Raw genomic sequence first — 20,442 nt, 5'->3', positions numbered from 1 at the left:
TCCTTTAAAATAAGTATTTTTTTTGTTTAAAAATTCTTATAAAAATTTTTATATTATTAATACAAACATACTTTTGGTATAAGAATTTGTATTGAAAGTCATTAACTTAAAATTGTGTTTTATTACATATTTGGCAAATTGCCATGAACTTCCGGTGTAAGATAAAGACACACGCGGATCTATCGAGAAAAGAACGCGAATAATTATAAAATACCTGGAATAAGAAGACTTATTTATTAATTTTACATTGCCTCGTTTTTTAAAATGTCCAATAACGGTGCTCCGGACTCTTGGGAAGCTCAAGCCGATGTTATAGGTGAACAAGGTGCAAAAGATTCTAATGATGTGTCTACAAAATTTTCCACGTTGAATGTTAATGCCGTGGAATTCGTGCCTTCTTTCTGTATACCTTCCCAAGGTGACGACAGTACTGATTCACCGACTTCATCACAAAAATCTGAGAGTGAATCTACTAATTCCGCTGAGAGTCCTGTCTTGAACGGTAAGTCAGTATCCTGTCATTACCAATTTTCAAAGCTGTATTAAATGTTAATACAGCAACAAATCAAAATTTGTGAACATTAATAGTTAATTAAATCCTTTAAAGTTAAAAATTATATATTTTTTTAATTATAGTTCGCACGTTGATATAACTTTTTTTTGTAAATCCAGTTCTAACGGGTTATGTCAAGACACGCGGCGTGATTCCATACTTAAACAGAAATAACTTTCTCTCTGAGGAATATTAAGTCTTAAACGACGTTCTGTTTCTTTGTGGAAGTTAAAAAGTGGATTATAGTGTATTCTTTCGTGTTTTATCAATAATTATAACGTATACATCGGGTAACATATTTTTAGATAGGCCACTTGCATGTCGACAGATGTTGTAGGCATCTACATTTGGTAGCAGTGACTCAAGTAGAATCTTAGTCATTTAAAATAAAACAATTCAGGAGTCATCCACATTTGATATACATCAAGTAAACTTTTGTTAATATGACAGAAGGACACCCTAGTAAGATTTAACAGATTTATGTTTTTAGATATATCTTGTGTTAGTTAATACATAACTTCCATTGTTATATTTAAAATAATAATAAGACTTATAACAACTTCGTGTTGAATCCTATATTACTAAATATTTTTTACACTATGCTACATTAATTTTCAGAATAGTGTTAATTAGATGTAAAGAAACATCTATCGAGAATTATTTGATATATCAATTAATATGTTGTTATATTTAACAGGTTTTTTATTTGGTTCTTTTTAATTCAAGGTTGTGGAGATGGTGTCGAGAGTGGTGATGGAAGAGCAGCATCTGCATCACCGAGAGTTGAGGAGCCCCCTCCTGTCCCTCCAGCTGCCTCCACTGAGACACCTGTTCCTGTTCCATCTGACGTCTCCCCCACAGCTGATAGCTGGGAAGCTGAAGCCGACGATGCATTACTCACACCAGAAGACACCAATGAAGTCGAGGAGGAAGAACTCGAACAACAGGTGCCATCCACTGTAATTAGCATGTTTCTGTTTTTAATTTACTCTGAATCATTCATAAAACACTTTCTATTAAAAGCTTGGTTTGTTTAACTATTTGGGTGTATTTTAATATTCCGGAAGGATTATGACTTCTGGTCTCCAAATTATCTGAATGTGAGATTGTATTAAAACATGTTGTAATGCACGGTGAATGAAGGTTTTCTGAACTGTTTGTTGATTTCAAAAATAATATGAAATTTATTTTTATGTAAAACTAAATAATCATAATATTCTACTTGTTTCATAGTCATTTGATTCTTATCAAAGTAACAATCTTCAAGCTTAACTAATACATACTTAAAATACATATTAATAAAAAAAAAGGTTAGATATATGTTATACACAAACAGATATGGTATGTACAGTTTGGAAAATAATTCATATAGAATTTTATTGAAATTTATTATAGCTTTAAACAATTGTTCCATATCGTTTCCATACATATACATTGATGTAACATATAAATTGGTGCCTGTTTATTTCTTACAAATAATACAATCATGTATTCAAAGCATGTCAAATTTACATATAATTTGACTTCGTTAATGGTATAATTTTAAATAAAAAAGACATTATGCATGTTTGAAACCCTAAAAGAGTATTAATAGGAATGTCCATACCTAAGTTGAATGTTTTTTTTTTTTTATAGTAAATTTTTAGTTGTCCAGATAAATAATACAAAAAAAAAAAAAACAAAATAGCATGCCAGTAGGTGTATTGTAGTATAAAAAGGTATTTTAACATATTATTGACGTTTTTATAATATATATTTTTTAATTTTATTTTGACAATTAGATGCCAGTATCATATATTTATAAAAAAATCAAGTTAAGTCTTAATTAAAATTGTCCAGATGTATGACACATATTTTCCCTTCAATCTTGAGATCTTTAAGGTAAGTTATAAAGGATGAATAGAAAATGCTGGTTTCTTACTACATACATCTTAAAAACTTAATGGATGTTTAGAAGATATGACTAATTTAAAGCAAAATTAAGTATGTCATGCAATAATTAGTAGAAAGTAAAGATATAAGTGATTCCATTATTGAATTGAAACGAAAATGTTTACTTTATTAATAGTGGTTCATTTTAAATAATAATCTACTTGAAAAATTTTATGCCAATTTTATAGGAAGATGGTGAAATCTCAAAGAAAATTCCGAAGAAAAAACCAGTCAGGGTTGAAGATACTCGCAGCAAAAAGGAACATGTAAATGTTGTTTTCATAGGGCATGTAGGTGTGTATCTACATTTTTTATCCATGTAACTGTTTTCAAGATGTATTAAATTTTATTATTGAAATTTTTTGTTATTGCAGATGCTGGTAAATCTACAATTGGTGGTCAAATAATGTCCTTGACTGGCATGGTAGATAAAAGAACACTAGACAAATATGAAAGAGAAGCAAGGGAAAAGTCCAGGGAATCTTGGTACCTCTCTTGGGCTTTAGATACGAACCAAGAAGGTATGTTAAGCAAAATCCTTGTTTTGCCACATATAAAGTGTTGTTATGGTATATAATTGTTTTTTTTTTATTTCAGAACGTGACAAAGGTAAAACTGTGGAAGTGGGCAGGGCATACTTTGAGACTGAAAAGAAGCATTTTACAATCCTCGACGCCCCCGGGCATAAGAGTTTCGTTCCAAACATGATAGGGGGCGCCGCGCAGGCCGACCTCGCTGTACTTGTAAGTTATCATAACGATGTTTGTTAATTATGTTTGAGAAAACACATTGTGATAATATTTGTTTGAGTCCAAGTTCACTGTTATCTAAGTTTTAATAACGCTATATATTTTTAAGAAAGGCCTTGAAGTTATAAATTATACTATAAATAACTTTCTAAATTTACTTATACATATGATGTATACATATTTTGGACAATATTATTACATTTACTGTTTATAATAAAGATTGTTTTATTCTAGGTGATATCTGCTAGGAAAGGTGAATTTGAAACAGGATTTGACAGAGGGGGACAAACAAGAGAGCATGCTATGTTAGCAAAGACTGCTGGTGTTAAGCATTTAGTTGCACTTGTTAATAAAATGGATGATCCCACTGTGAACTGGGATGAGAAAAGGTAACTCATTTTAAATACAGAAATTGAAAAATGTGACATCAATACTCTTATGAATTAAAAGTAAAAATTTAAATAAAAAGCCTCATCTTAATACTATTAGTGGGTTAAAAGTATATCGTAAACATCTTCAGCAAAAACATCTTCTCTGTGAATTTAGTTAAGAGTACTGTAGAATTTATTAAATATAAATCATATAATGTTGAATTTTTTTTTTTCAGATACAATGAATGTAGAGATAAAATACTTCCCTATCTAAAAAAACTGGGATTCAATCCAGCAAAGGACTTATCCTTCTTACCAGTTTCGGGACAAACTGGTCAAGGTTTACTGGAGAGAGTATGTACAAGTCATTAATTATATAACTTCTATGTATATATTACGTATTTTATAACACAATATCTATTAAAATAATTTTATTAAGGTATCTGAAGAAATATGTACGTGGTACCGCGGTCCATCTTTTATACAATTAATTGATGAGTTGCCATCACTGAACCGCAAGATGGATGGTCCCTTCATAATGCCGGTAGTCGACAAGTACAAGGACATGGGAACGGTTCTCATGGGTAAAGTTGAAGCGGGAACTACAAGAAAGGGCAGCACTCTTTTCCTTATGCCTAATAGGGTAAATTAATTGTTTATTAGTCAGAAGTATTAATAAAATACTTTTTTATATTCATAACTACTATTTTATTTATCAAGGTTTTTTTTTTATTAATCAATTTATATAATTTTTATTTCATGTTAATGGTGTTTGTAATTCTTTATTAAAGTAATTTTATTTGTCATTTTGTAATCAATAGGCACAAGTAACAGTCGATCAGTTATGGTCTGACGACATTGAAGTAACCTCTATTGGTCCCGGTGAAAATGTTAAAGTGAAGCTCAAAGGCATCGAAGAAGAAGATGTCTCTCCCGGCTTTGTTCTTTGTGATACCGCAGAACCAATAACCACTGGAAGAGTTAGTATTATATTTTATATTTAAGTATTAAACTTACTTTCAGAGAAATTTTTAATTACATAAAATAGTCAATTTGATATTACTAATGTTTATAGTATAAATTAAAACAATGACTTTCGTTTATGTTTTTTAAAAAAAAATTGCACATCATCTGTGGTTAAAATTGGCCTACAAAAAGGGATGTTATAAATTTGATGTCGCGGTCTGCCTGTGACATCGCAGCTCTGAAATGGATCGACCGATTTCGATGCGGTCTTTATATTCGAAAGCGATAATTTTTTTTATGTTGATTAATATTGATACAATAGTGTAACATCAGCTCTTTTCCAAAATGATTTAAAATGAAGATATTGCCATACTATATTGTCTCACTCGCTAGTGTGATCGTTAAATAACATCAACGTGTAGGGTGTGATTAAAATGTAATAAAGTTCTCAGTTATGTTCTGATGAGTTCTATTTTTAATGTATCCGTTTTTTCCGAAGGTATTTGATGCTCAAGTGGTGATATTGGAACATAAATCAATCATTTGCGCTGGATATTCCGCTGTTATGCACATACATTGTGCGGCTGAAGAAGTTACTGTTAAGGTAACATTACTCACTTTCAATTATTCAATATTCAGGTCCCTTAATTTAATTGAGGAATTTATTTGTATATGTATGATTTTCTGGTTGCTAATAGTATTATTTTTTCCCGGTAGGCTCTAATCTGTTTAGTTGACAAGAAGACTGGTGAGAAGTCAAAGACGCGGCCGCGGTTCGTTAAACAGGATCAAGTGGCCATTATGAGGATAGAATGTGCGGGGATCATATGTCTAGAGCCGTTCAAGAAGTTCGCACAGATGGGAAGGTTCACATTAAGAGATGAAAGTCAGTATCGAGCCTTATATGAGTCTGTAATCCCAATACTTCCTTGTTGGCATAAAAAACTCTTATTATATTTGTTACTTATATGATGATTATACATTAAAATTCTTATAAAGTTTCATAAATTAATTAATTTTAAGGAAATGTCACTAATTATGATTTTATTTGTTTTCAGATAAAACAATTGCAATCGGCAAAGTCCTAAAAGTGGTTGAATAATTCGGCACTACGATTTGTATTTTAGTTAGGATAGGCCTTTCCAAAACCTGCATCATTTGAGAATGCATGTCAAATGTAATACTAATTTTTGGATTTATGTGAGAGCTGTTGAATGTATTGCTTCATTGTTGGTGTTTTTCGAGTTATAGAGAAGCTAGTCCTTGCAGATATTAGACACTGTTTTAAAGACACTGCCATTGAGCAAAACAACATTTTTACACCACAGCTGCGGTAACTACGACGATGTTCTTTGCTATATTATTTTAAATTATTCACACCACTTGTCGCTAGCAACGTTGAATACTGTTTGAAAAGATATTATTTGATATTTTACAGCATCCTGGGTAGTGCCTGGAGTTATTTTTAATATATAGAGCCCACATTGTGTTTTTGTATTGTAAAATTCGGCTTAAACCTAACACCACGAACGGTTTTGTTATCGGTTGCAATTGATATGTAATCTTTGTAATAAATAGTTATGTTTTGAATAACGGAGACATGCTGTTTAATATTACTTATTTAATTTTATTTTAAAATATAAATTTTATATAAATTATATGTTTACTATTAAAGGACTGATTTTTAAGTTAAATGATGGCCCTAAACAGAAATTAGCGTTGCTGCTCATGAAGTCGATGGCAAGGAACTTTATTTGAAATGTTGTACGATAGGTTCTGGCCCTGGCCAGTCACACCGGTCTTCGTGCTTTTATTACAAATTGGTTCTATACTTTACGATAGTAAATCACTTATATTAAAGATATTTTTATACAGTATCATATAGCAATAAAGCAAATGTTGAAGAATTGTTAAATGAAATGGTTTTTGGGTAGGAGATCCGAGCCATGATTGAAAATGGATTTTAAAAGTTAGCTCTGGACCAATGTATATTTTCAACAACATGAATCAGGTGAAATGGGAAATATAGTATTTGTACGCATTTAAAGATCGTTTCTTTCAAATCTGGATAACACGAGCATCATTAATGTTTAGAGCAAAGAGGAAAATAAAAAAAAAAATCAAAAAACAAGAGTGTGAATGTATGAAGATTTGAAGCTCTCATGTAGTCAATATCAGGATGATCACTAACACAAGCAACGACCGTTTGTATTTATATTTTGGGCTGAAAAGATATAAAGCCAAGCCCAATAGGCGTTGGAACTGTGATCATCCTGGTAATACTAGTAATTCTTATATTTTCATTATGAATTTTAAGTAAAAATTATTATTATTATACTGGTCCCTATATTAAAGCAAGGTTATTTTTATTACAATTATTTGCTATTCTTATAATATTGATATGAATGTTTATTTCAGCCATTTCTAATGAGAAACTTATTTTCTTAGATCAAAACTCGACAGATGTGTATGATTTTATTGTTAGTTATGTTACTTGCAATATTTTTATTTAATTATGATAATAGATAATAAATTATTGTTCTGAATAACGATCAATACTCAGGCAACACTACATAACTAGTTTTTATTATTGAGACGAGGTTGTAACAAGTCTCATGATTCCAACCCGATTTCAATTTAATTTGAATCATATTAAGTATTTATTTCGGTTTCACTATTGCAAGATCATTTTTTTTTATTTAAATTTTTTAATTTCTTTTACTATCCTACGTACTTACATAAACGAATTATAACTTTCATCATACGAAAATGACATCGATATATTGTGCGGTATTGTGGCGGGGCGTAAAAAAGCTTATGTATTATAATAACGCTCGAGGTAAATATATAATGTTAACAATATTTTGTGTATATCGTGGACGGAGCGAGACGCACGTTGTCCCCAAGTCCGAACACGGTCTGTCTTAGAACGAGTGTACCGCCAATCTAAACACGTTAAATTAAAAAATAATAATTTTCGTATGTAACTCGACGACGAAGTAAAAAGTAAATGATACAGTGTTTGGGTTGACGAAACTCGTACTAAGGTATTGTCTTAGGAAGAAGTTCCTTTCCGTATCCGCTAGGGGGCGGCGTCCGTCTCTCACCTCGGACGACAGTACAGCTGTCTGCAACTGCAACTATATTAAATATTTTGTTTAAAATAAAATAAAATTTTATCATAACTGCGGATTTTTTGTTCTTTTAATAAATAAATATGTTCATTTATATAAGTAATTAAATCTTCAAGAAATGTATTTAACATATATTCTGATACACTCGCTCCTTCTGATTTGATATAATCAAATAAATAATTTCTCCTAATTGGATTGTCATAAGTCCATGTAATCTAATTTCCGCTTGTCATTAAAAGTTATAAAAATATAACACATTTATTACCATACATGTGCGATTAAAATATGTTCAATGCAAATGATAGTTTTAGTAAAAAATAAGTTTATTTGATAAATTCTATTATGCCTAAAGCATGGTTAAGTAAGTATTAATTAAGTTAGTTTATTAAAGAAGACTAAGACATCACAATTTCGGGACTTGTTGCTTCAATGATTTAGCTATACACAATATAATCAAGTCTAGAGTTAAAACTATTTATTTACAAATTTTGGCTAATTCCATTTCTGGAATGTCAATTATTATACTAAAGCTTAAATAGGTATATAGTTCCACAAATACTCATACAATTATAAAATGTAATAGTATTTACAGTTCATTACTTGCAAACATCTCAAATTAGCCATAGTAGATATTCCATGTGTAGCGACATCCAACAAAGAATTTCTTATCCACATTAGATGACTAAACAGTTATCAGATCAGTCTCAATTTGTTTAAGTACCTATAGTAGCTACTATTTGGCAAATAGAAATTCAATCCTGAATCTTTATGTCGTTTTTTGTTACATTTTGATTCATTTGATCATTTTCATATTCTACAAAATCATCAAATAAGCTAGGCCAAGCTTCCGTGTCATCGTAACTGCTGAGATCGTCACCAACAAACTCACAGAAATTAAGAAACATGTACCAGGTATCCTTGGGTATTCCTCTGATGTGAGGATTTTTTTCCAAGTAACTTAACCATCTGTCCAATATTGGAGGTTCATTGCCAGTGAAGACTAGACGCCACAACAATATAGCTATATCGGCAGGCAGTATTCTTTGCCCTGTACTCACATCTAAACCAAATTTAAAAGTGAATCTATATAAATCTTTAAATTGCTCAGAATCAGTACTCAGTTCACTTGTAATGTCATTAAGTTTTTGCTGTATTCCTTTAATGGAATCTGTCTTCATGCTTTTCAAACCCTGAACAAATTCCTGTTTAGTAAATCTACACATTTGACTAGCATTCAATTTCCATGCGAGTACCAAAACTTTGAAGTCATCAGGATTCAATTGCAGATCGATGCATAGATTCTCAATACCTTCAGCAAAAATAGTATCCTCTTGGCTATCTTTGTATTGATCAAATAAATAATTAAGTTTTGATTCTGAGACACGAGATTCACTCGAGCCCAAAGATGACATGCTATGAGGAATTGAAGGCAATTTGTGGTAAAAAGGCTTAGGTGTCTTCTCATTACTAACATGTACTTTAGGCGCTGGGAGTCCATCGCCGGATGAGTGTTCATTAATAGAATTCAGTGCATTCGCATTGGATATGTGAGAACTGTTTGTATAGCAGTTAATACTGATTTCATTGTTATGCAAAAGTGGCTCCTCTTGTGGATAATCTGATATCATTACAGTGGGAACTTGATTAGAAGAAACAATCTCTGTCATCTCTGAAAATAAACAACAAAAAAATAATAAAACACAACACTTGAAAACTAGAACATTATGGCAGAGAGCAATTAATGAAATTAATACAAATAACAGAGAATGTTTACAAGCATCGCCAGATAAATTTACGAAGTTTACTCACCATCTTTATTTCTTTGAGTAGATGTAACCACATCAGCATTAGATTGGTTTCCTAAGCAGCTAAGACAATGGCCCATTTGATAAATTATGATAGAAAACCTTCCAAAACATAAAACTTTTGTACAATATACTATCAACCTTATTTAATATTTTACGAGGTGTCCTATGCAACATAATGATCACAAATAGGTTTCTTATGCAATTGTAATTTTCTCTTGGAAACCTAAAAAGTACAAAAAAATATTATTAGTGACAATTTAATTAGAATGTTAATCACTTTCCTCGAGTAATAATTATTATTTCTAAACATTTGCTCACCATCCTCTTCTTACTCCAGATAGCAGAGGTCAGGTAAAGATCTTAAAATACAGAAGAGGAAAATCCTTTTTAAACATAGTCGAATTTACCTGACAATTAAAAGAATAAATGTGTAATCTAACATTCAATTGTAAAAAATTTAAACCCTCTAATTTTAAGTGCTATGTGTATTATTTTCCCAATACTTACATTACAAGAATAGAATCAAAAACCAAAACAGATAATGCAGTTCACAAGTTCAGTAATAAGTTACTGTCAATATGATAAAAAAATACGTTTATAAATAAAATTATTAATAAAGCTGCTTATGATATTGTTAATAAAAATACCGATTATTGAATTATAAAAGAATTCATTTAATTATTTTAAAAATGAATAAATTTTCTTTTCAGGAATGATTATATAACGTTTAAAACTTTAAAGTAACATTCTTAACGTCTTGAAAAAAAATCTATTTTTATTAATTTGTATCATGTGAGGTTAATAATAACAATATTAGATGCACATTATTAATAAAAATTTTCTATTTATATTGCATATACCCGATACAACAACCTGGATTTCAGTGCTTCAACGGATTTAATTAGAACGAAACTGTTTGTCATTGGTTAATGTCAAAATTTAAAAAGAAGCGTTATGAGTTGGTATCATCTACCAAACTGTTGCTGTTATTGTGAAAACTGGAGAATTTATATTTTATACCTAACATTGAGAAATTAAATTAGGACTGTTAGTAATGTAAAATGACGATAATGGAAGAAAATTGGAACTATAAAATCGATTTGAATGAAATTGAAGCAAGTTTGTATGGTAATTTTGAATTGGAAGTTAATAATTTATGTAAAGATGTTCTTCTGGTTCTCGAAGAAGGTTTTATTAGTAAGTCTATCGACTACCAAACAAATTTGGCTCAAACCTATGACGAAGAATTAAAGAATCTCGTGGAAAGCAATAAATCGTTAAAGCAAAAAATTGACATTAAGATCAAAACTCTAACACAACAACAGACGCAGTATGAAACATTTAAAAAAGGTAAGAATTATTTTTCTTTTTTTTAACTTTAATCTCTTTATTCATAATTTTGGCATTAAATATCAATATTTTACTAAATTCATCTTTTAGAATTCCTTGCTATCTGTAAATCCAATATAAAACATATCTTTTATCTTTTAGATCAAAAGCTCCTAACACAGGAAATAAAGGAGACTCACGAAGCATTTTTAATGGCCAAAAAATGCTATAAGAAGATTTTGAAAATGTATTTTTCTATAGAAAGTCGTAAAAATGACAACCAAGTTATTTTTGTACAGTTCTTCACAGAATCTAAGAAGGATAATGAAAATTATTCGGTTAGATTAATAAGAAACATTAAAAACGGGAAATATGAATGTAAGTATATAATGCTTTAGAAATATTAGTAATGATTTCATAATTTTATAAATAAAATAATATTTTTTTCAGTGCTAAGTGTAAATCCCAAATTGAAATGTCTTAAAGAACTTCAGAAAGAAATGTGTGATACTAACAATGTACCTGGTGTTTTGTGTGCTTTAAGACAAGCTTTCCTGGCATTGAAGGATAAAAAAAGCACTAAAACGATTAAAACACAACTGGAATAATTAAAATAAACATTTAATAAGAACAAAATACAGCAATTGTTGCAAATAATACAATAAAATACTATTTGTTGAGGTAAAATTTGTTACATACAGTTCTTAGTTTGTAAATATATTTTTCTTTTTACGAATAACGAAAATATATAATCAACATCTTCAGTGAATAAACTTATTGAAACACTATTAGAATGGCGTGTGCTTAGTTATGGAAGCATTATATATCTTTAAATAACAGACAGGTTTAACAACAATATCTATAAGGTTACAACTAATTAGTAATTTGTGCGGAAAACTATGTAATATAATCTAAAAAAAAATAAAACCAACAAAATACTATAAAGTTACACATTTGTACATAGGTTTGCAAGCTTTAAACACAACCATCAATTTTCAATCCTGATAGCCCTCGTTCGGCATCATATGTTAGCGGCACAGATTTCATTATATGAAATTTTTTTTCATTTAATAAATAAATAAATTTAATTATTCTATTTCATTATAAATGTACATGTGGAATGTTATTCTCATGTTTATTCGTAACATAAATGGAAACCTTATGAATTTTTTTAAACTTCATATCAGATTTCATGCTTAAATCTATGGTAGCAGACGGATGACAATGTATTTAACCAATAATATATAAGACATTATGCAATAAACTAATTACAATTTGTATGAGAGCGAGTTTCACTTATAAAAATAACATCGTAATAATTTTATATGGTTATAATAATTTCCTTATACAATATTGAGTCGGAAGTGTTCTTATTTATTTAAAATAATTTTGTTATAAACGAAATTTAACAAATGAATAGCAAAAAATTATTAAAATTAAAATACTTATTATTAAATTTAAAAATAAACTATCATCAAATTATTTATAATAAAGTGCTAATGTTATTAAATAGATTATACACCAATGTTGGAATAGTCAATGTTCCTTTGCCTTTGCCTTTGTAAGGCATCTTGTGTTTTTTTTTTCCACTCTAAAAATAAACTAAACTGGCATTTAATTAATTAAATTTAGTGAATTAATATAAGTGTACTAAAACTTTATATAATAAATACTTTGTGATGGGAATTATTGAGGCTAAAATTTTGAAAAATATTCCATAACATCAGAATAAGCTTATATGTATGCGGTTATTAATAAAAGTATCTTAATTGAAAAAAAAAATCAACAACAAGTAACATTATGAGAAACTCACATAACATAGTAAAAATCAACTCGATAAAAGTCATGCAAAAATAGATGCTTTACATAATACTTGTATATGGCATATGTCGGTATATAAATGCATATTAATATTCATTTATCCTAAAACATGGATAACTATTGCATCGTCTATTTTTAAATGTAAATATATATATTTTTTTATTTTCATCATATCATTCAACGTACCCGCAGTAAACTTTATCTTTATATTAGCGCACCTTCATCTTACCGTTGGCCTCCACTATGGTTTCCTGAACCGGAATTTCTTTTAATTTGGAAGACGTATTAGGACAATTGGAGATCTGAGACGTGTGGTATTTATTGTTATTGGGCAAAAACAGCGCACCCAGAGCAATAAAATGCAATGAATAGTAGAATTTTCTGAAACAATGTTAAATAAATATACACATAAATTTAAGTATATCTTAGTCTACTGATATTATTATTAAATATTTCCTAAAAACATTCTTAACTTTAGAATTATAAGAGGTTTTATATACGAATTTCTTGTAATTTTTTTTTATTTAGGAATATGAAGGAACTGTATCGTATGTCCCTCGGACATTTCACGGAGATATTTGGAAATTGTGTATTCGTTGTTTTCTTATAAGAAAAAAGCATTAAAGCTTACCCATAAAAAGCAAGTGTCGGTGAAAGATTTAGTAGAATAAATGGCACTGTAGCGTACGTCATGGCGACGCGAGTCGTTATGAAGGTTAGAGCGTCGTACAACATCTTCTTAGGTTTACTGTCCACAAACATGGGACGAGCGAAAGATCGCACCTAGAAAAATACACAGACTGCATAGAACAAATTTTTCAATCATATTTTTACTGGCTTGATAGAATAAAAAGAAAATGCCGTACAGAAGTGAAAATAATAACAGAGGAATTGGTTTATATAATAAAGTAATTATAAAAAGACCTATTTCGTTCTTAACTGGATACTTTTACTGTAATGCAAAACATAGGACTTGTTGCAAGTCATTGCAGGGTGTGTCAAAAAATACAACAAGCAAACCTTCTTGGCAGCGACTGTGAAGAGACCACCCGCGAAGAAAGTGAAGTAGTAACCGGGATGGAAGCCGTGCCAGATCGCAGACAGAGCGTACACTCGCGTCGTCCGCCAACCACCTCGGCTGTATGCGACCAGCCGCAGCCAGGCGTTCGTGTTCTTGTTCCAGCTTGATACAGCCGCGCGGAAGTTCTGAGCCAGCTGGTGTAGAAGTATTACATTTTGAAAATAGAACACGAGAAGGCACTAAAAGGAGCATGTGTAGTCATAAATAGGCCGCATAGTCTAAGATCTTAGCCTATCCAAAAGAACGTATTGAGAAAAAAAAATTATATATTATTACAAGCTGTCACTCACGTGTTCGTCAGAGTCAACAGGTTTTTTAGAATTTTACATAATACTGAAGGAAATGCAAAGTTTTTTGGGATTCAAATACATTGAATGCTTTAATAACGTCGAAGTAAATAAAAAAGATTTTCAGTTACGGCCTATTATATTATTATTTTAAATAATTTAAGAGCTTTTAGGATTTTTTAAAAATAATTAAAGGGATCTGTCGTTAAGCCCCTTACAAGCCTTAGAACCGTCCGTTTTTATTTAAAAAAAAATGATTAATGAATATAATAAAAAAGAACAATATTCTTACCTCAAATCCCAGTACATCTATATTGGACATCTTATCCCATTTTGGGCTCCCATTCGTGTCATATCCATTGAAACCCATCCCCGAGTTGTTACATATTGCCTCAGACAGCAGCCACGCGTGATAGTACTTACAACGGACAACCAGCGTAGATAGATACGCGTACCACAGTAAATATAAAGCAGACCAAGACCGAGACACTTCTGAATGTGGATTGGTTAATTCTGTATGGAAATATATAAAATATTTACTATATATATGTATTATCTTTTTTTTGATACTTTTACAAGTTGATCCACTTAAAAACATGTCAGCCTCCGTAAATTTGATATGAAAGATACATCAATTATTGTAAATTATCAAGTAAATTTATTATTGATTTTCTTAGTAATAACTTTATATCGATATATAAAATATTGATTTGACACAGTATACATACACACTTTTCGTCTTCTAAAGTCTAAACCAATGAAAATCATTAACGATGATGAATGAAAATTCAACTTTTAATATTTATATATCGATGACTCTTAACCGCTCAATATTTAAATAAGGTCAGTCCTTATAGCAAGTGTTTTAATTAGCATATATAACAACACATTAAACGCACGACAGCGATCATATAATTAACGTTTAATAAGACGAGCAGTGTCTTTGGATTTAAGTGTTGCGACCTTCGCTTCATTATTTAATTTCAAGTTTCAAAAGTGTCTGGTTAATAATTATAAAGATAAGCTTTACATATTTTCTTGTTTCAATATTGGCGTACGATACTATGTATTAATATCAATAATAATACTATTAATTTCATTGTTATATATATTTTTTATTCTTTCATTGTAGCTCCAAGCGGATTCTTTGTATTAGATAAATTGAGAGCGATCATAGCTCTTAGGAGAGGACTTGGAAGCTTTAGGTTAATCTAGGAAGAATATCGTTTAACATTGAATCCCTAACATTATTTAAAACCAACATACGTACACCCACACACACGCACACAAATATATATATAAAGTGAAGTTTAAAATTGTATACATACAATGATGATTCATAAAATATTTCATTATAAATACCACAACGCCAATGAAAGTTCTTCTATATTTTAAGAAAACAAACCCTTCTTCATCCAGACACCGTGGTGTTTTGTATATGAACATGTATATAACAGACATGTGGTGTGTTAATACTTAAAATTTGTTAACGCTACCTAACCTGTTATTCTAGTTGTACAATTGTTTTTGAATCTAAGTCTGTTCTATTTATAGCCACTGAATGTTCGAAGACGACGCCATAGTACATAGTTACTATATGTATATTGATAATCATCATTCGATACTTGTGAATGATCCAAGCTCGGCCGTTTTGGTTTAAGACACGTTTTATTAGTAGGTACGTGATCCGAATATGGTTATTTAATATCACCCTATATTCTAATTATTATCAGGGTTGCCAATTAAAAAAAATAAAATTCTTATGGTAAAGCTAATAGTGTTATATTTACAGTAGAACCTTGTTAAGTCGAACTTCGACAAGTCCAAAGCCTCCAAATCTCGAAAAAATGTTTTGTTCCCTTCCCTTAAAACACCAAAATCTCTATCACTTGAAATCTCAACCCTGTATTAGTCGAAATAATAGTGAGTCCCTCTAATCCATTTTGGTACATATTTTCCCTCCATAACTCTAAAAATTTAATATTACCTCTGTATCTCGAACATAGCATGTTTTATTTTACAACTCGATAATTTGAGACTCATTACCCCTATAGTTTGAATAGCAATAAGTTACCGACTTTAAGTCTTTAACTCTAACTCAAAATTTATAACTCTAACTCATAATTTATTTAATAAAAATCCGTCTAAGTCGAAAGTCTCCTATAAGTCGAAAACTTTATAAATAGAATTTTTTGACGTCTCCCTTAATATTCGACTTATAGTGGTACTACTGTATACGTATATACATTCAAGCATAAGTGGAAAAATACAGTTATTTATAAATGACTAATGCGTCTTTTTTCAGACTATTAGTTTAATGTAAAAGAAGTTTTTTTTATTAGCATTATAAACTATTATTGTTGATTTATATCTGTCTAGAGTACTGAATGACTGTTTATGTGATATAAATTTACAGACTCCTTAATTAATACTAAGCATTGTAGAATGAAGTCACATGGCCCCTACCGAGGTTCTCATTTTTTCACGTGAATGTTACCATGTGAGATATGAGAGAGGGAATAGAAACTAGATACAAACGTTTGGTAGGAGTGTTGATAAAAAATTATCTTAAACGTTATATAAAAATATTGTGAAAACTTTACTGATTATCTTAGTCCTTTAAATATTTTCTTTGATATCAGCTGACAATAGACATATTTTCATTTTTTGCCAGTCATTTTGAACTAAGTGCCAACGCCCGGCGTCTGATGACGTAAGACTTTTAAAGCGCCTAATTAAATATTAACGAATAAATTTCATATTTTCTCATAAATATAAAAAATAAGGTCGTCTACTTTAAATGCTATAGCAGATAATATATTTTTATTTAATCATATTTTCAATTGTAAAACAAAAACTAAAAATTGGATACGTGCTTCACTTATAATAAGTTTATAAAAAATATTAAATTTTTTGTATAGTATATCTTAATAGTATTCGGTTCCAGCTTAATTAAAATTTTATATAACTGATGTACAACATCCTATCGAATAGTCAAAGGAATAAAAATAATCAATCCATTAGTAAACACTTTCATGTACACATAGAATGTCCATTCGTGTAATATATTTGGCATACGGTAATTTAAATAAAAGTAATATTTTTGTAAAGTAACCTAAACGTTGGGATTATGTAGTTTTCAAAAAATAATAAAATACGCGTAGCAATCCCAAAATATTAGTTTCATTTAAATTAACAGGTACTCGCAAAAGTCTTATTTCTCATAATACAACAATTTTTCATATCTAAAACTTGAATATGATTGTATTTATATAGACTTATGAATATGGAACTTCAACGATCGTATTGTAACGAATAACGATGCAGAATTTGTGGTCAATATACTGAACTAATTTATAAACAATTGCAATCGAACGACCGTTTGAATCGCTCTATTGAGCAAATATTTAAAACTAAGCATAAAAAAACTATTGAAAGTAATTGCGATCGGTAGCAAACGTAATTTAATAGTACTTAATATTCTACGACTTATTTAGTCAATTATGTCATAGATGTCATAGTGAGTACTACTATTGAGTCATACCGGGCTTCGATCTAATTAGAATTTAGAACTGTCAAATAATATTTTACCTTCAAGCACTGCAAGAGGATACTTCTTAGCCAGAGACAAATATAGAACAGCTGCTGCCACAGAGCCTGCTACTTTATAAAGTACTGCCAATCTAGGAGAGGGTTCTCTTTCTGTCATATGACTTTTTCCCTCCTAAAATCGAAACACGTCAAAAATTTCAATAGCTCACATAATATAAAACATAAAATTTATAAGTATTAAGTAATATAAAAATATATATACTAACTCCATTAACATGATCGCCTTCAATGAAACTTATATAATCTGAATAAAACACGACCGGACCGCACATCAACGTCTGGAACGCCAATGTATATGCGAAATATTCGAGTGGAGAGGGCATTTTATCCGTTTTGAAGTCCTTACCCCATGAATTACTTGTAGAGTTAGCGTTTATCTCCTTTGTAGTTAATTTATCTTGCAACGAATATGCTAAGGATGTAACCCTCTGAGTGATAACCATCAGAGGACCTATGATTTAACAAAAAATATACGTGACAAACTCGTCTGCTAATGATTTAGTTTTAAGTACATAGTTATTTTTCATTCAATATAAGAATTATGATAAATTTACAAACCCGTTATATCTAATGAATAATCAGCTGTGTGATAAATCTGTCGATGCAAATGTATACAAGACAAATATATCATAGAAGCGGCCAGAATAGCACTGGAAACAATTAAAGATTTTTGATTTATTGTAAACAACTTAAGATACTACATTGATGGCCTTGTTAACTCACTTTCCCATTAAATTAGGTGATAACATCCTCAGTAGAATATATCCTATCATAGGTAGCACCGATAAATGGACCGCTTGTCTGGAATTACATTATAATTGTTATTCTAATAAATTTTTATGACCCTTATCTTATTAATAATAATTTATACATAAATCTTTATTGAACAAAAATATTTTTTTATACTTGAGCATAACCAAAGCGTGATAACCTAATTAACATTAAATCATTTATTTTATTTAATGTATCACACTGCTTTGTACCTAGCATTACTGACAATAATGTTTAATATATGTATTTTCATAGAAAACTTACTTTCCAAAGCAGAAATATCCCATTAGCAACCCTATAACTAGGCATAATGAATGTCGAAATTCTGGCGAAGCTAGTTTTAATGGTTTCCGAAAAAGTCTTGCCACGCATAATGCAGCAAATTGTGCGATCAAAAAATTAACCTAATGAGAAAAATAAAGGTGAAATTGTGCTTTTGAAATATAACCAAGCTTATGTGTTTCAGATATACTTTGTTCGAAAGAAATTTAATTAAAGGGTAAATTTAATAAGGTTATATTTAAAATTACAAGATAGTATATGAAGAAAGACATTTAAGCATAAATATATTTTATTTATCAATAAATATTGTATTTGATTTTCATAAAAATCATTCAATTTAATATTTGTTAGTGATTTGAAAGGACCAATTTAAAAAAAAAAATATTGGCTAGGTAAATTTAACATACATATTCTATTATTCTGGATAAATCATGAAACTGAGTATGAGGTAATGTTTGAGTCATTTCAAAAACACAAAACAATTAAATTAACAAACCATAAATAATTTTATTAGAAATCAAGGTCAGCTCAACCTTGGTTGTGATCATTAATTTTTTTTATTTAATTTAATAAAACATATGGAAATGATACGAAAGAGGTCATTATATATACTTAAAATATTTAACATTGTTTTGATCATATTATTTATGCTACATATGGTAATTGGTCATTTTTTTTTTGTTTACCATTTCATTAAATACTTTTGGAACAAAGTATAAAAAGTATCATGCCAAAAGAAATGAATATTTTATAAGCAAATTATAAGCTAAACACACTTGGTATCTAAAATCTTACTATTGTGAAAAAATTATATATGTATAAATAAATGATTATATATGAGTACTAATATAATATTGCAAAGAATACTCTCAATATATTTCATACTGGAGTTATGGAAACTAATGTGAAAGATATACTTAAATCTATGAAATTAATTTCTAAGCAATGACTTTTCAATAACTTATCAGCTACATAGTATCAAGTTAAGGATAATATCAATAAGATGATATTTTAAAACAATGACTGTTGCTGATAACAGCTAGGGAAGATATATAAATTATGACTAATAGTTCATAGCAGTTGGTGTAATTTTAAGTATGTGTTGGCTATTTGTTATTGAAAGATTTATGCAAGTTGCCAGAAGTGTCTTATTAATTAGAGTTAAAGCACAATTTATTTACACAATTAAAAAGTCTTACCAAGTCGATGGGTAGCCCGAGTCGGTTTGATAAAAACAAAAATAATTTGCTGCCGTCATAATAATCATAATATTCTGTAGACATTATTTTTGTTTATTTAAATCTTGAAATATAACATTAATGTAAATAGCGAAGTATATTTATAATATAAAGTTTTTCAATAAGTTTTTTTATTACTACTACCAAAATTGGTTTTTTATTTTAAATAAAAACCTAAATGGAACAAATAATAAAACCGAATTTTTCGACAAACAGTACGTGTTCGTATCAGAATTGAATAATATTAGCAATGCTTCATTTATTAACAACTTCGTCAATTGAACACAATACACAATAACAGCCGATCTCAATTTACAATCATAGCAATGTACTCTGTGAACATAGTCAAACTATCTACACAAATACAAAATACACAACATTAAATGTAAAAATGTCGAGTGGTTTAGCATTCAACTGTCAAGTGTCATGAAGCATAAATGTCAAAATTTTGTGACGTCAACAATTTCGTTGTTTTAATTTTGTTCTAGTACATATTATATTGTTCATG

The 20,442-nt window shown here is 29.6% G+C and overlaps 4 protein-coding genes and 1 long non-coding RNA gene across 9 annotated transcripts; 3 read left to right on the top strand and 2 right to left on the bottom strand.

Annotated features, from left to right (window-relative positions):
* Positions 1-132: 132 nt before the first annotated feature.
* On the top strand, positions 133-7,763 carry LOC116772524 (eukaryotic peptide chain release factor GTP-binding subunit ERF3A). Of its 2 annotated transcripts, none has more exons than XM_032664753.2 (12): positions 133-502; positions 1,280-1,500; positions 2,674-2,779; positions 2,860-3,006; positions 3,083-3,228; positions 3,469-3,623; positions 3,842-3,959; positions 4,045-4,248; positions 4,427-4,585; positions 5,071-5,175; positions 5,289-5,457; positions 5,630-7,763. In XM_032664753.2, the coding sequence occupies exons 1-12, from the start codon at positions 265-267 to the stop codon at positions 5,671-5,673; spliced, it is 1,812 nt and encodes a 603-aa protein (XP_032520644.1). In that variant the 5' UTR covers positions 133-264; the 3' UTR covers positions 5,674-7,763. The 2 variants fall into 2 exon arrangements, with proteins under 2 accessions (XP_032520644.1, XP_032520636.1); XM_032664745.2 differs by having other exon boundaries at positions 1,280-1,512.
* LOC116772571 (DCN1-like protein 3) lies at positions 6,510-10,073 on the bottom strand. Of its 2 annotated transcripts, XM_061521427.1 has the most exons (4): positions 10,021-10,073; positions 9,832-9,920; positions 9,515-9,736; positions 6,510-9,374 (listed from the first exon to the last, which is right to left on the bottom strand). In XM_061521427.1, exons 3-4 carry the CDS (start codon positions 9,588-9,590, stop codon positions 8,458-8,460), a joined length of 993 nt encoding a protein of 330 aa, XP_061377411.1. In that variant the 5' UTR covers positions 9,591-9,736; positions 9,832-9,920; positions 10,021-10,073; the 3' UTR covers positions 6,510-8,457. The 2 variants fall into 2 exon arrangements, with proteins under 2 accessions (XP_061377411.1, XP_032520695.2); XM_032664804.2 differs by lacking the exon at positions 10,021-10,073 and having other exon boundaries at positions 9,832-10,014.
* A 298-nt stretch (positions 10,074-10,371) lies between these two features.
* Positions 10,372-12,127, top strand: LOC116772647 (kinetochore protein Spc25-like). Its single transcript, XM_032664894.2, has 3 exons — positions 10,372-10,863; positions 11,005-11,220; positions 11,293-12,127. Exons 1-3 carry the CDS (start codon positions 10,575-10,577, stop codon positions 11,448-11,450), a joined length of 663 nt encoding a protein of 220 aa, XP_032520785.2. The 5' UTR covers positions 10,372-10,574; the 3' UTR covers positions 11,451-12,127.
* LOC116772555 (lysophospholipid acyltransferase 6) lies at positions 11,448-20,324 on the bottom strand. 3 transcript variants are annotated; one of them, XM_061521255.1, is made up of 11 exons: positions 20,079-20,324; positions 19,896-19,998; positions 18,679-18,818; positions 18,367-18,444; positions 18,202-18,293; positions 17,850-18,094; positions 17,623-17,755; positions 14,324-14,544; positions 13,684-13,878; positions 13,295-13,446; positions 11,448-13,044 (listed from the first exon to the last, which is right to left on the bottom strand). In XM_061521255.1, the coding sequence occupies exons 2-11, from the start codon at positions 19,977-19,979 to the stop codon at positions 12,873-12,875; spliced, it is 1,512 nt and encodes a 503-aa protein (XP_061377239.1). In that variant the 5' UTR covers positions 19,980-19,998; positions 20,079-20,324; the 3' UTR covers positions 11,448-12,872. The 3 variants fall into 3 exon arrangements, with proteins under 3 accessions (XP_061377239.1, XP_032520676.2, XP_032520684.2); XM_032664785.2 differs by having other exon boundaries at positions 19,896-20,324; XM_032664793.2 differs by lacking the exon at positions 18,679-18,818 and having other exon boundaries at positions 19,896-20,322.
* On the top strand, positions 14,820-15,761 carry LOC133318871 (uncharacterized). Its single transcript, XR_009752603.1, has 2 exons — positions 14,820-14,874; positions 15,586-15,761. It is a non-coding gene; the product is annotated as an uncharacterized LOC133318871 (long non-coding RNA).
* Positions 20,325-20,442: the final 118 nt, after the last annotated feature.

Source organism: Danaus plexippus, chromosome 8, assembly GCF_018135715.1.
Source record: "Danaus plexippus chromosome 8, MEX_DaPlex, whole genome shotgun sequence".
NCBI lineage: Eukaryota > Metazoa > Arthropoda > Insecta > Lepidoptera > Nymphalidae > Danaus > Danaus plexippus.
This window is presented reverse-complemented; position numbering and strand designations above follow the sequence as displayed.